Source organism: Anomaloglossus baeobatrachus, chromosome 8 (assembly GCF_048569485.1).
Source record: "Anomaloglossus baeobatrachus isolate aAnoBae1 chromosome 8, aAnoBae1.hap1, whole genome shotgun sequence".
Taxonomy (NCBI): Eukaryota; Metazoa; Chordata; class Amphibia; order Anura; family Aromobatidae; genus Anomaloglossus; species Anomaloglossus baeobatrachus.
The window spans coordinates 179,214,709-179,231,206 of NC_134360.1; the positions used below are offsets into that span (position 1 = coordinate 179,214,709).

Sequence of the window (16,498 nt, forward strand, 5' to 3'; positions counted from 1 at the left end):
CCCCTTCCCCCTGCTTCACCTATGCCTTGTTTCTAGGTGTGAGTGAAGAGAGGCCTTAACTATATATATTGGGGCATTTTTACCCTCTTGTAGTTATCCCTTGGGCTGGGAAAGTATTTTGGAGTGGGCCGGATTTACATTAAGCTCGGGTGGATTGCACTGATTTAATAATTGTTAGTGTGATGTCTGTTTTTACACTTTTTATTGTGTTCTTTTTTGTACTTATTGTTAATGAAATTTGTATTTTTGGGAATCTGTTTGTCACTTTCCCCAAACACATTTGGACATAAAAAAATAAACAATTATCCTTACCTTTCCCCAACAAGCAGTGCCCTTAATCTCCTCCATAGCCAGAGCAGGGGGACGGGAGGAGCATGGAAGTGACATCATGCGCAGCCCACAACTAGCACACTGATTTCAGCTGCTGCTCTGTAATGAGCCAACATCCACTATAGCTGCTAAGGCAAAAAAAGCTGGTGGATCTCCACACCGGGAGTGATGAGTATCTGAGCAAGGGCACCTAGACTGTTCCTCAGACTGGGGACCCTGTGCTGTTCCTTATCCCAGAGGTACAACTTGTGATTGTGGACATAGGCGCTTGGCCCACCTAGTCGGGTGTTTTGATGATGTGTCTAAGCTGCTGGTGGTGGTCAGGTTGGTAGTGGTCAGATCCCTGTGTCGCGGGAGGGGAGGGGACGCTGCGCTCACCACGCTGGGGTCCGGCGCTGCTGCTGCTTCTCTTGCTGCTCGGTGGCTCGAGCAGTGGGCCGGATCCCGGGGACTCGAGCGGCGCTCCTCGCCCGTGAGTGAAAAGGGGAATGGTTTTGGGGATTTATTGTCCGTGACGCCACCCACGGTTGTGGTGAGGTTGTGACACCACCGCTGCTCTGGACGGGGATCCTGGGAGCAATGACAGGGAGCAGCTTGGATGTTGTTTTTCCCCTCCGTGGGTAGGGGGGTTGGTTGTCCCGGGGCCCGGTGAGGGAGGAATGGCAGGCGGGTTACGGGGCCTGGTGAGGTGCAGGGTCGCGGGGGTAGCGCGGTGCCGCACGGCACAGTGGTACTCACTCAGCCAATGATGAATGCAAAGTCTCCGGTAAAACAAACTGCTGGATGGACGGGTCCCACAGACGGCTGCGGTGGTTCTTCTCCCGGTAGGTTGGCGGTGACTGCCTTTCCCTGCACCTGTGTTATGTTCTCGGTTCTGGTGGCTTCCCGCCGGTAACCCGCTCCCCAGCTTGGATGGATGCTGAGGGAGCCCCTTTTGCCCGCAGGCTCTGGCCCTGGGAACTGTAGCCTTGGCGGTGACTGTATTTCCCTTCACGGTTTGAGCGGTTGCCTTCAATTGGGTCTTGACTGCTGGGAAACCCCGGAAGTTCCCTTTGCTAACGGATTTGACCGGTTTTACGGCGACTCCAAGCCTGGTCGGGGTCCGTAGGCCCTGCCGAATGGTGCTAGCTTCTCTTCGCTCCCCGATCCGGTACCGGCGGGCCACCGCCCATCCCTGGTCCTTACGGTTCGCGTCAATCAGCCCCTCCTGCAGACGGTCATCCCCGTCTGCCAACCTTGCTGTATGTGCCCGGGCCACGCACCCGGACACCGTCAGACTGCTCCTCTACCCCTTCACTCCTCCACTCCTCAAACTCGAAACTCAACTCCACTCCCTTCCTTTTCCCGCCTCCAGGACTGTGAACTCCTCGGTGGGTGGGGCGAACCGCCTGGCTCCACCCCCTGGTGTGGACATCAGCCCCTGGAGGGAGGCAACAAGGATTTTTGTTTGACCTAGATGTGCCTAGCCGGGGTGTGGGGTGTGTTGTTGCAGTATCTGTGACGTCCTGGCTTGTCCAGGGCGCCACACCTGCTGATCTTGGTACAACTCAGGTTACAAATGACTGTTCTTCTATCATCCACATTTTCTTTAAAAAGTGGTAGACTGGGGAACACTTACTACTTAGCCTGGGAATCTGACATATGTGAGTACTATGGGGAACAATATAATGCCTACTCCCTCTGACTACCCCACTGCCTCTTTCTGCCTGTTGTGGGGCTGCAGATCCCTCCATCTATGTACTGCTATACTCACTCTGCATGCCACCTTCCCAGGTTGAATCAGGGACTTCATCATCCACCTACTTGTGTCGCGGGCGGAGGGGTGGGAATGCCGCACGCTTGTTAATCTGTGGCACTCGGGTCCAGTGCTTCTGCTCCTCGGTGGCTCGAGCACGGGGCCGGACCCGGGTCTCGAGCAGCGCCTCCTTGCCCATGAGTGAAAAGGGGAGGTTTGTGGTGGGTATTTGGGGATGTCGGTCGTGACACCACCCACAGGTTGTGGTGATGGTGGGCACCACCGCTGCTGGTGACTGGGAATCCCGGGAGCGATGGCGGAGAGCAGCTAAGGTGTTGGCCCCTCCGTGGGTAGGGGATGTTGGTCCCGTGGCCCTGGTTGGGGAGTAGGGAGGAGGTATAGGTGCAGGTGCAGGTGCGGAGAGGCAGCGTGGGCACGGGTGCAACGTTGTTGCGGTGCAGCGCGGTGCTGGATGTTTTGCCCGCAGGCGCTAGCCCTTGGATCTCTGGCCCTTGGTGGTGGCTCTTATCCGGACGGGTTGGGCTGTTGCCTTCTGATGGGACTTAGGTGGGAATGAACCCCTGAGATCCAGACCGCAATCAGAGAATTTGACCTTTACGGCGGCTCCGAGCCTGGTCGGGGTCTGAGTACCCTGCCTTGGTGCTTGGCTTCAATCTGCTCCCCGGTTCGGTACCGGCGTGCCACCGCCCGACCCCGGTCCTACGGTTCCGCTGACCTCCACCAACTCCTGCAGACGGCCACCACCGTCTGCCAACCTTGCTGATCGTGCCTGGGCTCCAACCCAGACACACACAGTCTTTACTCCTCTCACTTCCACTCTCAACTTCTCCACTCCACTCCTGAACTCAACTAACTACTTTTTCCAACCTCCAGGCCTGTGAACTCCTCGGTGGGTGGGGTCAACTGCCTGGCTCCGCCCCACTTGGTGTGAACATCAAGTCTGGAGGGAGGCAACAAGGATTTTGTTTGACTGGTGTCACCTAACCAGGGGAAGGGGTGTGTGTGTGTGGTGTTAGTGTACTGTGACCCCTGGGGTCCAGGGCGTCACACTAGTCTTCCACTTCCACATTCTGGTATTCCTCCTGACTGACTTAACAACATGACTTGTTAGCAACTCTGTCTTATTATCATCCACCTCTTGAGACAGTAACTACCATTCCCCATCATTGTCTTCTTCTGACCCTGGCTGCCCAAATATTTCGGCCTCAATGCACCCGATTTCCTCATGTCTCTATTGAAATTTGCAGAGTAGGAGAACAGAATCAATACATGTAAATGAAAAGAGCTCCTCGGAGAGTCTCTTTATGGGACTCCTTGTCTTCTAGGACTCAACATAGTGGTAGGACGGTGGATCAGGTTAAGAATTATGTGGCCTAGACTCTTGGCTAGTGAGACTGGACCATATAGAAGACAGGGTGGTGCTAGGAAACAGACTGAAAGCATTATTTACCGTCCAATTGACCACCTCTTCCGACAGTTCTGGCTTAAACAGTGGTGTCCCACTTCCCCTTGCAAAATGTAACCGGAAGATAGGTCTCATGGAAGAGCATGTTTGTTGTGCTTCTGTAGCAGGCACAGTTTCATATAAACCATGACCTCTGCCTCTGCGTGCACCATCAGCAACACGTCCACTTCCTTGACCCTACTGCATGCATTATGCATATTAAATTATGTATGCAGCTAATATCAGTATTTATAGGGATTAGAATAGAAATAGATGTAGGACTGAAAAGGACTTTTGGTTTTACGTTGCAGCAGCAATGACTGTAAGGCAATAATTACTGCCTATATACCTTTAATACTAAACTAATACACTATTCGCTCTCAAGGAGCTCTCTCTACACTGTGTCCAGGGTAGAGCGTGCTGAGTATATTGAGCCCATGTATTTAAATAGACCTGATGATGCGGCCGGCCAATAACAGTAATGCTAGTACCAATATGGCCATGGCACTACCATGTTTGGCAGAAATTTTTTACGCAGAGACGTCATGGAGGTCACTGCACATGAGAAATTCCAGGTCTGGCGCTGACCGGGAGCAACCTAAGGAGTCTTGTTCTCTACAAAATGGATTACATTGGATTTTTGTGTGTGTTTTTGTATTTTATTTTTTATTTTCAATAAATTAGGGATACAATTTGTTTTTGTGTATGTGTTTTGTTTACTTTAAACTTACTGGATTAGTAATGGGAGGTGTCTGATAGACACCTCTCCATTATTAACCCCTGGGATTGATGTAAGCTGACAATTCACAGCTGACATCAACCTCAAAAAATATTGCTCAAATTTCCAATGCACCAGGGCAATCGGGAAGAGTTGGGACGAAGCACCAGAATTGGAACAGCTAATGGACATGCCAATTCTAGGGGGCTGCAGGCTGCTATTTTTCGGCTGGGAAGGGTCCAATAACCATGAACCTTCCCAGCCTGATAATACCAGCCCGCAGCTGTCAGTATTACCCTGGCTGATTATCAAAAATATTGGGAACCCCACACTGTTTTTAAATGATTTATTAAATAAGGCTAAAAACACCCTTTAGTACCATATGATAGATGTGCAAGTGTAAAACCCTGCCTATATGCCTGCTTTAATCTTAGCTGTCCCTCCTACATCAACTCTCTCTGAACTGCAGTGTTCCGAGCATCATGTCTCATATAAGACCCAATGATGCAATGCAGCTGACCAATCTCGGAAATGAGAGCAGTCAACATGGCTTTGGCATTACTATGATTGGCAGGAAATCCCCACATGTTTAGAGGCTGGAAAACCGTGTCAACACATGCGGTCCACCCGCGCCTGATCAGATCAGCCGACATGTGCTGGGGAAACTTGGGCTTGCCCCGTGAGCCCACATCAGAGAAAGGGAGACCTAAGATGTGTATATATACTTCCTAGGTTGTTAAGGGGTTCATTTAATACATTTAATTTTTAGATGGTTCGAAACATATAAAATACTCTAATTCATATCACAACCAATGTTTGGACACATAGCGTAAATTTATTTTAAAATTGTCACAATCCTCAAATTTATCTTTTTTACTTCCAAAAATCTCAATTTGTACTAGCATCTGTGGGATGTGCTGTAAAAATTCGTCCAATTCATGGAGGCTGCATCTTGCAAATTATAGGTTCTAAAAAATCTACCACTTATGTCATATTGCAAGATACCAAATGAGACCATTTCAGCGGAATAGTGTAGTCAATGCTTCAATTTGTCATTCTGCAAGTAGAGGAAATGGCCCCAGAGTACCATCTCTGCAGCTCATCAAAATGTGTGGCGCCCCTTAGGCTTCAATAACCACAGGGTACTGCACGTCACTTAAGGAGATCGGTACCGGTTCCACAATACACAAACTCATGCATACAGTCAGGTTCCCCATTGGGGACCAGGCTAAGTTTGGGTTTTAAAGTAGTCACCAAACATAGGGGGCTGCCACCGACTAGTGACAGGGAACCGGGGGGAGGAGCAGCCACATGGGGGAGTGAGGAGCTGACACAGCCGTAAAGGGTTCTCCAGCAGGAGATGAGATATGTAAATACTTGTATATATTGTCATATAGTGTCACAGTGGAGCTGTGGTTGGGTGTGTTCTTTTTAATTGCCGGGCGAGTTATTGCTGGAGTGTATATATGTTTTTATTCTGTTTGATATTTTGTTGTAATATTCTACTATTATTTTAATAAAAGATATCCAGCAGGAGAGGAGAGGAGCGGACGGGTTTTTCGGTAGGTCCTGTGGGACAAAGGAGACAATATGGTCACTGAGGGGAGAGCTTCATTGCTCCCTCAGGACCGGCGCAGTGCAGGGTGCAGAGCTCTAGGGTGGAACAGACTTTACATTGTATCACCAGAATCTGCAGGACAGGGGGATTGTATGTCCCTCTGGCCACCACAAGATCCCGGAACACAGTGGCACATTGGGTCCAGAGTCGTTATCTAGGTCAGGTCCCCACTACGGATCCGCATCACCTGCATCTGGAACGGGAGCTAACACTACAAGAACTGGAGTCCCCAAGTAGCTTCAGGCCATGGGGATCCATCCTTAAAAGAGCAAGAAGGAAGGGCCTACAAACTACTGTACCAGTTCTGACCTCCAAAGGATCCAGGATCAGCTAAGGCCCATGAAAGCAGAGACCAGTGCCCTGAGGACAGCACTTGAACTGTGAGGAAAAAGACCTGGAACCACAGCAGCTGACTCAGCCTCTTATTGCCGGCACCATCACCCCGCGCTTCGGCGCCAACGGCCGTTACAGTCCTTCATCATCCTCCCCGGGGCCCGCTCCACCTGTGGGGGGGCAGAACCATCCTTGCTGAGACACTACCAGCCCCAGAGGACATCACCCGCAGTGGCGGCAAATCCCTGGCCACTTACTACAGGTAACCCGGTTGCCGCTTCTGTACTGGACACCGCTGTGATGGGTACCAGCCGATCCCAAGCAATTTGAGGTCACCACCGGTGTTCCCACTGTGAGTCCTTTCTGGTCGGGGTCCCTCCAATCCTGGTGTATGTGGAATATGGAACGGGTCGTGGGTGTTTCCTGTACTCACCGCAGACCTTGGAATCCCGTGTAGCTGTAGAGAACCTGGGCTGAGCTACCTGCTCCAAGCCACGGGTTCTATGGCGCTTCCAGAAGTCTGAGGTAAAAGAAGTTTGGACCGAGGTTCCAGGTGTGTCTCACCCCATGCTGTGCCTGGGGCTAACTGACTATGTGTAAAGATGCTCCTACCCTGTTCCCCAAGTGGTGCCCGCCCCCCAGGTGGCTGTCCCAGTGACAGGGAAAGTCCCATGCTTCGTGATGGCCACACCCTATCTACCCTAGGCCATCCCCTGGTGAGAAGGCACCAGACTGTGTGTGGTTGTGAATGTGAGGATCACCAGCGATTAACCTATCTTTACCCAGGATGAGTACTATGTGGAGGAGACTCGTGGTCCTGCAGGTCAGGACCAGCCGTTTGGTTGTCAGCTTGACAGCCAGTTCCCATTACAGGGAGTACAAAACACAGCCACCTGGGAGACATCTTGGACCATGACATCAGTTGGCCCGACGGCGCCCCCCTAACAGCTACGCCAAGGGCACATGCCCTGCCAGCCCACATGGATAAACCACTGCCTAGGAACACACTGAACTATTAGGGAATGTGAGAACAGGTTGTAACTTGCAGTAAACAGAAAGAACAATATTTTTCCACTACCAGGAGCAAAGCAGTGACCTGTCAAGAATCTGATAGCTAATCATATGCTAAATAATTGCAAGTCTAATTTATGTAGGAGATAGCCAAGATGGTCTGTCTATAAAATGATGGAAGTGTCAAGTTCGAAGCTGTTGTGGATGGTGAGATATGGAGCCTGAAATTCAAAAGTTCAAAACATTTTACCTTTTTGTTGTCACGTTTCTCTGCTTATCTGTTATCTAAGTAAAAAGTTTGCAGATATTCATAAGTTTGAACTAATTCAACGATGCAGGCTACATTTTTTTTCCTGATATGTATCTTAAAATGTATTTAAAATGTTTATACTTCGGACTTTTAACTCTTCATTTTCCTAACACTGCCAAAGCTGGAAGTCTCGCGTTCGAAGTTGTAGTGGATGGTGAGATACGGAGCCTGAAATTCATAAGTTCAAAACATTATCTTTTTTTCATGTCAGTGTATATGCTCTAACCCCATGTCCCTATGTGATGTAAATACTGCAGCCCCAGTGTCTCCTGTGAGATGTACCATATTTTTCGTTTTATAAGACGCACCGGATTATAAGACGCACCCCAAATTTGTAGAAAAAAAGATAAAAAAAAATATATGTGGTCCGTTTTATAATCCAGTGGTGTCTTTCCAGGGGGAGGGGGCAGCAGTGGAGTGGGGTCACAGGAGGCAGGAAAGGTACTGGAGTACTGCGATGCTGCAACTGGTAAAGAGGGAGGCCCAGATACTCACTGCGGGCGCTGATTTTTTCCGGGGCTGTTGTCTTGGCTCTGCTCTGTGTGTGGCTGGTGACATGGCTCCTCTCTGTACGGGGCTGGTGACATGGCTCTGCTCTGTGCGGCCTGCTCTATGTGGCGCGGCTCTGCTCTGTGTGGGAGGGCAGTGAGGCACCAGCCATTCTGAAGATGTCGGTGGTCAGCGGTGAGGGTTTCAAATAATGGCGACCGGATTCGGCCCGTGTTCAGATGAGAGCTTGAGCTGAGAGCTCCATCTGCCCACGTGCTGACTCTAGGTGCCATTATTTGAAGCCTTGACCGCCGACATCTTCAGAATGACTGCCCGCCGCACAGAGCAGCCCCACATAGAGCAAAGTAGCCTCACACAGAGCAGAGCCGCACCACCAGACGCACAGAACAGTGCTGCACAGAGCAGCGCCAGCAGTGCACCGAATAGCATTACCCCTGCCTCCTTTGACCCGTCTTCACCACCACCCGGTAAGCTACATTCCGATTTTAAGATACACCAATCATTTTCCTCCCAAATTTTTGGGAGGAAAAGTGCGTCTCAGCGTCCCCTATGAGATGTATACTTTGGACCTCCCACTGCTTGAGTTCTATGTTCATGAGTAGTATTAAATTTACCATGGTGAGTAGACATTTAGTTTAATATACAGTACCTGTGTTCAAAACTTACTGCTGCAACTTCTTATCAAAATTCAATGCAAAGATATGTAAGCATTAACTTACTAGTTATATTAAACCAACCAATTAACAATTTATGTATTGGTTTTCTTCATTTATTTACACCATATAAGTAATATTTTTTTCTAGAAAAGGAAAACTACACAATATACAATGGAGAATTAAAAAAGGCCAGGTGATAAATACGACATAAATCTTTAAGCAAAACATATTATAGCAGTTTTAAAATTAGAAAAGAGAAATCAAAGAACTGTATAGACTGCTCAGTTCTAAAATGGGTCTAACCATATGTGCAGTACAACTGATTGCATATAGATAGAATGTTATCTGTTCTTGATTGGTGATGATTGATGATCCAACTGCATAGATCTCTACTAATAATACTTAAAAGCAAGGGTCTACAGCAATGAGTTACCACTATAGCCCCTCAACATTTTTACTTGCACAGTTGTACTTCTGGACTCCTGATGTGTAGGAAACTGTAGTCCAGGCCTTAGGGGTACTTTACACGCTGCGACATCGCTAACGATTTATCGTCGGGGTCACGGTGTTTGTGATGCACATCCGGTGTCGTTAGCGACATCACAGTGTGTGACACGTACGAGCGACCTTCAACGATCGCAAAAGTGGTAAAAATCGTTGGTGTTGGAGAGGTCGTCAAAACACCAAATATCGTTGTCTGGTGAGTAGCGATGTTGTTCGTCGTTCTTGCAGCATCACACATCGCTATGTGTGACACCGCAGGAGCGACGAACATCTCCTTACCTCCGTCCACCGGCAATGAGGAAGGAAGGAGGTGGGCGGCATGTTCCAGCCACTCATCTCCGCCCCTCCTCTGCTATTGGACGGCTGCCGTGTGACGTCGCTGTGACGCCACACGAACCGCCCCCTTAGAAAGAAGGCGGTTCACAGGCAACAGCGACGTCGTTAGGCAGGTAAGTCCGTGTGACAGGTGTTAGCGAAGTTGTGCGGTAGGCACAACCGGTGGGGGCGGGTACGCTCGCTAGCGATATCGGTACCGATATCGTAGCGTGTAAAGTACCCCTTACTCACATAAATGGAGCTGTGTTGCATTTCCTTACACAGGGGGTGGACAGGAGTGCTACTGTGTAGTAAAGAAGCCATGCTTAGGATCAGCTGGGTTTCTAGAAATTAACAGAAAATTAATCATATTAGCTATATAATAATTGTTGGCTATTCTTTTCTTTAATTAAAGAGGTATTCATGAGTTCTCTTGAGCAGCTCAGAGCTGTGCAATCTCCTTACTTCCTGGTTGTGCTCCTACTTGAGTGATAATTCTGGTGAGTTGCTTCATCCAGCTACAAGACATTAATGGTTTAACTGTTTGTTCTGAAGTCTATCTACACTGCTATCACTATTTTTACACATAGTGTATTTGAAGGAGTACTCTGCTCAGGAGGGAGTTATGATTTGGAAAACTGCTCTGTTAGCTGGGGAAACAAGCAGGGATGGTTTGTGATCCTGCAGTAACGATAAGATAAGAAAAGATCAGTCAGGAGCTGAGAGGAAGGGAAATGAGCAGCTAAATGCTGTATAGAAATCAATGGGCAGGAGAGAGTTGACTGGGATCTTAGGAGTTAAAGGGAACCTGTCATATAAAAAAATGCTATTAACCTACATATCAGTGACAGACATTTGGCAGACAGTGGCGCAACTTGTGCAGCCACAGAGTTTCCCAAGGGGTAAGGGAACCCATTTCCACCTCCGAAGCTAGTGAAATTGTGCATTATTGTGAGGGCCGGGGAGGACTGGTAGGCCCAGGAGGTAGATCCACTGGACCGAGCACCCCACCTGGAGGGCAAGGTACACGGTAGCTGGAGCACTAGCGTGGCAGGAACGGGAAGAACCAGGTCACTAGGGTCATGGAGTCCCATAGGACAGTACAGGAACAGGTGCAGGTATCAGGAAGCAAAGACAGGACCAGGTCACAGCGTACTTTAAGGCAGTAATACAGGAAACCGGAACAAAAGGACCTGAGCACCTAGCTCACAAGACAAAGCAAAGAAACACAAGCAATGATCAGGCTCCGCCCACATGAAAAGGCCAGTCTTATATACCCAGCACAGCCTCAGGTCATTTCCTGTTGCAGCAGTGCTGGGCCTATAAGACCAGGTGAGTGGGCGCGGCCCAGTCCTATACAGAGGCATCAGTCAGAGTGAGACTCCTGAAACCTGGAACAGGACTCAGGGGAGCATGAGCGGGAGCGGCAGGCATGACCGGTGGACGCGTGAACAGGACCAGTGAGGAAGGAGCGGTGGTGCGCTGGCGAGACTGGATCAGTGAGCACGGAGCGGTGCAATGCAGGTGCGACCGGATCAGTGGGTACGGAGCGGTGCCTGGATGGTGAAACCGGCTCAGTAGGTAAGGAGCGCTGCTGGGACACCGGGAGCGTGACAATTATGATGAACGTTTGAATAGCAAAGGGTCACAGTTCCAGTAGCTACAGCCTACATGCACTATATATTGAGTGAAGACTGAAGCCACAACACTATGACTGATAGCTGGAGGCTGCTGGGAAGAATAAAGTAAATTTTCTCCCTGCATTTGAGTTTTAAGTGTGGTAGCCACCCAGCTTTAGAATGCTATTAATCTGAAAGTAACCTGCAAATGTGGTTAAACTGAGTCTTTTTACCATGAAATGTATTTCTATGCAGCTGAGACGTTCCTGTCCAGAGAGATTGTGTGGCTGTTTCGGGTGATGCTGATGCGAGACTCGCCAAGTCACTCGTAAGTGTGACTCTGGCCTGCTGGGCATACTTAGCCAGGCACTGCTGTTTGTAAACAAGCTGTACACTATGCATGATAAAAGCACTCACAACAGGAGAATGAAAGCAGATAGCAAAAGCAAGTCAATTGCAAACTTTCTTATTTTCATGCTGTCAAACTAACTAAGGCAATTTAATAGCATGAGAATAATTCCTTATCTCAGACTCACCTAACTATAGAGAATATGACAATAGGTAAGCACTATTCAGTATATATCATTAACTCTCTTAAGGCCATAGCTATGTCTGCTATTACAGTATTTCATCGGTCTCTATCACTTTATTTTATTAGATATCAAATAGGTCTAATAAGATTTCGTCAATTATTAAAATTTGTGTATATATAATGTGTGTCTAATATATATATATATATATATATATATATATATATATATACAGTATATACAGTATACAGTATATATCCTGTACACATAATATATTGTTTTCTTTGGTTAAGTAACGTTCAATTGTATTATGTGGCAAAAGTACAATATATTTATGGGGGTTGGTAAAGTTTTAGGTACAACCACATGTATTGTATGTATATTTCTAATACTATTACCACTTTTTGTGGTAAAACGTTAGTATAAACCTCATGTAATTTAGATGCTGTTTTCTGAAATATATGGCCACCTAAACCTCTATCTCAACTTTTAAGTCATCTTTATCAGTTCTTGTACATAAGGAAAGCTAATAGAACAACTAGTGCACAAAATCCCCAAAGCCGAAATATCACTGACAATAAGCCTTTTTCTGTCTTTTTTACAACACGGGTTTTAGTTGGTTTTAAAATCCGGTCCCATGTGGTCATTATTTGCTTCCTCGCCATTGACCATTTTCCTGGACCTGTCAAGCGAAACTGTGCTGGTGTGCAGGGTCCAAATAAGAGAGTAAGTGCAAGAATTGGGTCAGTCACGAAAAGACCCAAAATATTTGGTTTGCAGCCAATGTCTGTCGTCAGTTCATCCAAATATTCGATGTAATCCACCTGAAGAGTGGTTTCCCTTCTTGGACCAAACCTGTATAATATAGATAATGATGTATGAATATTCTGCAATTTTATTATTTATATTTGTGCTACATTTAAACAGTGAATACAACACGGTTTGTTTTATAACAAATTAAGCTGGGGTAATAATGTAATTGATTGGGAATATGGGTAGTTGATTGTCCGCTATGTTCTCAGTTAATACTTGATTTTATCCAGAGGCGAGAGCCAGCACTGATCTTTAAAAATCATAGAATCATAGAATGGTAGAGTTGCAAGGGACCTCAAGGGCCATCGGGTCCAACCCCCTGTGAGTGCAGGCTTTCCTAAATCATCCCAGCTCTATGTTTATTCAGTTTCCGCTTGAAGATTTCCATTGATGGAGAGCTCACTACCTCCCGTGGCTGCCTGTTCCACTCCCTGACTGCCCTCATCACCTCCCATGATAGCCTGTTCCACTCCCTGACTGCCCTCACTGTCAGAAAGTTTTTCCTAAGGTCTAATCTGAATCTCATTCCTTTAAGTTTCATCCCATCTCTTTAGTTAATATAGAGTTGTCTGAGTTCATAAATAAATGGACAGATCACTTTTTAGTGAGAAAGCGGGTCCCACATCCACCAGACATTTATAATAAAACCTCTAGATATGCAATGAATGTCTAAATTGTCAGCACTTTTTAAATAGGTTTTACACTATTGGACAACCCTGTATCTATGACCCCGACGTGCTGTCTAGATTTCTCTTTGGAATAAGATACAAATGCTCCCGTAATTATTGTTTATTGTATGAGAAGCATGGCATTTTTCCAGGATCTGAGTCTGTGTATGTGTAATATATAAAATACAATTTGCTTTAGTCAATACATCATAGCCACTAATAAGGATTTGTCTAATGGTGAGCACACCCTTTAAGGCCCCCTTCATATGTCCGTGTTTCCAGGACATGTGATATCGGTTTTACATGTACTGGAGACACGTTCACTCACGTGCTCATTAAAATCTGTAGGGTTTCAAACCTCCATATTTTCACACGGACTATATGACCATGTGATCCACATGTTGGTTTTTCAGTGTCAGCACAGATGACAAAAGGCAATAGAAGTCTATGGGTCCATGAAAAACATGTACAGCACATGGATGACATCATAGTGCTGTTGTGTGACATGAACCACAATTAAAGGGAACCTGTCACCAGAATTGGTGACTATAAGCTGCGGCCACCACCAGTGGACTCATATACAGCATGTTAGAATGCTGTATATAAGAGCGCAGGCCGCTGTGTAGAACATAATAATCACTTTATAATACTTACCTAAACTGTCACTGCGATTGAGTTGGGTCTTATGGGCGTCACCATTCTCGCACTTTGGCACATAGGTGCACTTTGATCTGTCCTGAGCATGGCAGATCAAAGTATCATAGTGTGCTTGCACGGGATCAAGGAGTGTGTTTGACGTAGGATGCGTCATGCACACAGGCTTCAGAAGGAGGACGAAGATGGGCAAAAGAGGAGGCGCCGCACCCAAAGAATGGAGACACCCATGACCCAACTCCACCACAGCGACCGTTTAGGTAAGTATTATAAAGTGATTTTTACGTTCTACACAGCGGCCTGGACTCTTATATACACCATGTTAGAATGCTGTATATAAGAGCCCACTGGTGGTGGCAGCAGCTTATAGGCCCCAAATCTGCCGACTGGTTCCCTTTAAATGCATTCAAGAAATGTAAAGGTTTTTTTAATGTGTTTAAGGCTATGTACCCACGGCAGCTTGTACCTTCGGATTTTGCTGCAGAAAACCTGCGTATTTATCTGGATTTTCCAAATAAAGCCGCACGTTTTAGCAAGTACAGACACTCCCCATGTTACCCTATGGGACATAGTGAGTGTCTGTGTCCATGCTGTGGTATGTGCGACTGATGAATATGCTGCGGATGTCCTCAAGCCGCACGTAAGTGCATGCCATTTATTCATGCGGATTTACCTACGGAAATCCCGCCTCTCCACTATGGAGATAGAGGCCATGACTCCGCAGGTAAGTCGCATGAATGTCCGCAGGTTTTCCGCAGCTATTTTGCTGGAATCCCGCAGCTATGAATTGCTGCAGATTCCGGGGAGTTGCTGCGGGAAACCTGCGGACATACCTACGGATATATCCGCAGGTACAAGCTCCCGTGGGCACATAGCCTAAAGATCTGTAAAGATGATTAATAGAGAGATTTTACAGCTATTAGCCAAATAAATAATTGAAAAATAATGTTGTAGGGTCCTCCCCCCTACCCCCCATATTTTTGATAACCAGCCAAGATAAAGCCGACAGCTGAGAATTCATATTATCTGGCTGGGAAGGTCTATGGTTATTGGCCCCTCCCAGCTTAAAAATACCAGCCCTAAGGCACACCAGAAGTGGCATGTCACATTAGATGCACCAATGCTGGTGCTTTGCCTTGGTTTTTCTCATTTGCTCTTGGGAGTTTATGTCAGCTGGCATCAAGCCCTGGTGTTAGTAATGGAGAGGCGTCAATCAGACACCCATATTGTTAACCCAGTAATCGAAAAATAAATTACAAAGACACATACACACACTAAAACATGTATTTCAATAAATACTCCCCGAAACCTTCCCTTGTTTTATAACAAAAAAAAACATGCAACTCCGCTATACTCCATTGAATCCATTGCAGTCTAAAAAGGATATCTGAAAAAAAAACCTACAAACACAGAGATCAAGTCACCCGGTCACCCTTTTTTTTTTCAAAAGAAAAAAAAATTCCCAGCTGGTTCAAAGTAGGCTGGGAAGTGCCCAATAACCATGGACCTTCCCAGCCTGATACTATCAGCCTGTAGCAGTCTGCTTTACCTTTCACTGATTATCAAAAATGGGGCGACCCTCCATCATTTCAATTATTTTATTAATTTAGCTAATATATTTTGCAGCTATCAATATTTGCATATCTTTAACACATAAAAAAATTAACTTCCATGTCATGCTTTTTGTCCGGTATGTGGCACATGGATGACACACGGATGGCCCATATGTACACACTGATGGCCAGGCGGAAGGTCAAAATGGAACGCGCCATACGTGCATTTAAGCAGACGTGTGAAGGTGGCCTAAGATGTATTTTTGAGTGTGAAAAGTTACATTTTCTCTTTACAGTCCTATAAGAAGCTAAAAATGGTACCTAGCTATAACCTACTTTGTAGAGGAAAATCTATAAGGTTGGTCACTGCAATATTGAGCAATATCCATTTGTGTCTCATATTCAGGTGCACACAATGAAGAATTCCAAATGTCCTCCTTACTACTCATTAAGACTGGGTTAAACTACTTGAAGTTTGTTACATAAAAAAAAACAACACTCAAGAGCTACAATAAAACTTATAAACTAAGTATGAAATGTGCACTCACAGCCGTATAGAGGTGTCAGTAGACACAAAATGACCATAGCCTGCTGTTGTTTGCCTGTACTCTGCCCATGAGATTTTTATTGCTTGCTATGAGATAATAAAGAAGATTTTTCCACGATTGGGTGACTGCCGTCATCTCCACTTCTACTACCTGGGCCCATGAGTGTATGATCGATGGAGGCCCGAACACTGGAGTTGCTCCAGACACAGTTAACCAGAAAAAAGACTAACTAGAACACCTATATGTGTGAATTAGGTACTAGCTTAAAAATACATGGCTATAATACAGATAAGCTGCACACTAACCACTATAAAAATATAAACATGAAAAATGTGAAAGCATTACTGCTATAGGGATACTATGAACAATGAAAAATACATTTAGCTATCTGGAAAAAATGACATACATGAAAAATGGTATTGCAAAACTGCTATGAATTTTTGAAAATAGTAGAGATGTTTAGCAAATGTAGTGTGGTGCCCCTGAGGCTTCTGTCGCCACAGAGGTATTGCACCTCAGCCAGAGGTGTGGTATCCCATCCTGGGTAAGAAGGGGGTCATCTACCGGTTCACAGACAAAACCTGCACACACCAATTGTTAGGACACAT

At 46.4% G+C, this 16,498-nt stretch overlaps 1 protein-coding gene across 3 annotated transcripts in view; it reads right to left on the minus strand.

Annotated features, from left to right (window-relative positions):
* Nucleotides 1-8,725: 8,725 nt before the first annotated feature.
* LOC142250141 (dimethylaniline monooxygenase [N-oxide-forming] 2-like) overlaps nucleotides 8,726-16,498 on the minus strand; it is a 62,726-nt gene continuing 54,953 nt past the window's right edge. For all 3 annotated transcript variants that reach the window (XM_075322256.1, XM_075322258.1, XM_075322257.1), the window contains exon 9: nucleotides 8,726-12,509. In XM_075322256.1, coding sequence (XP_075178371.1) covers nucleotides 12,158-12,509 — 352 coding nt within the window. In that variant the 3' untranslated portion in view covers nucleotides 8,726-12,157. The remainder of the gene's footprint in view (nucleotides 12,510-16,498) is intronic.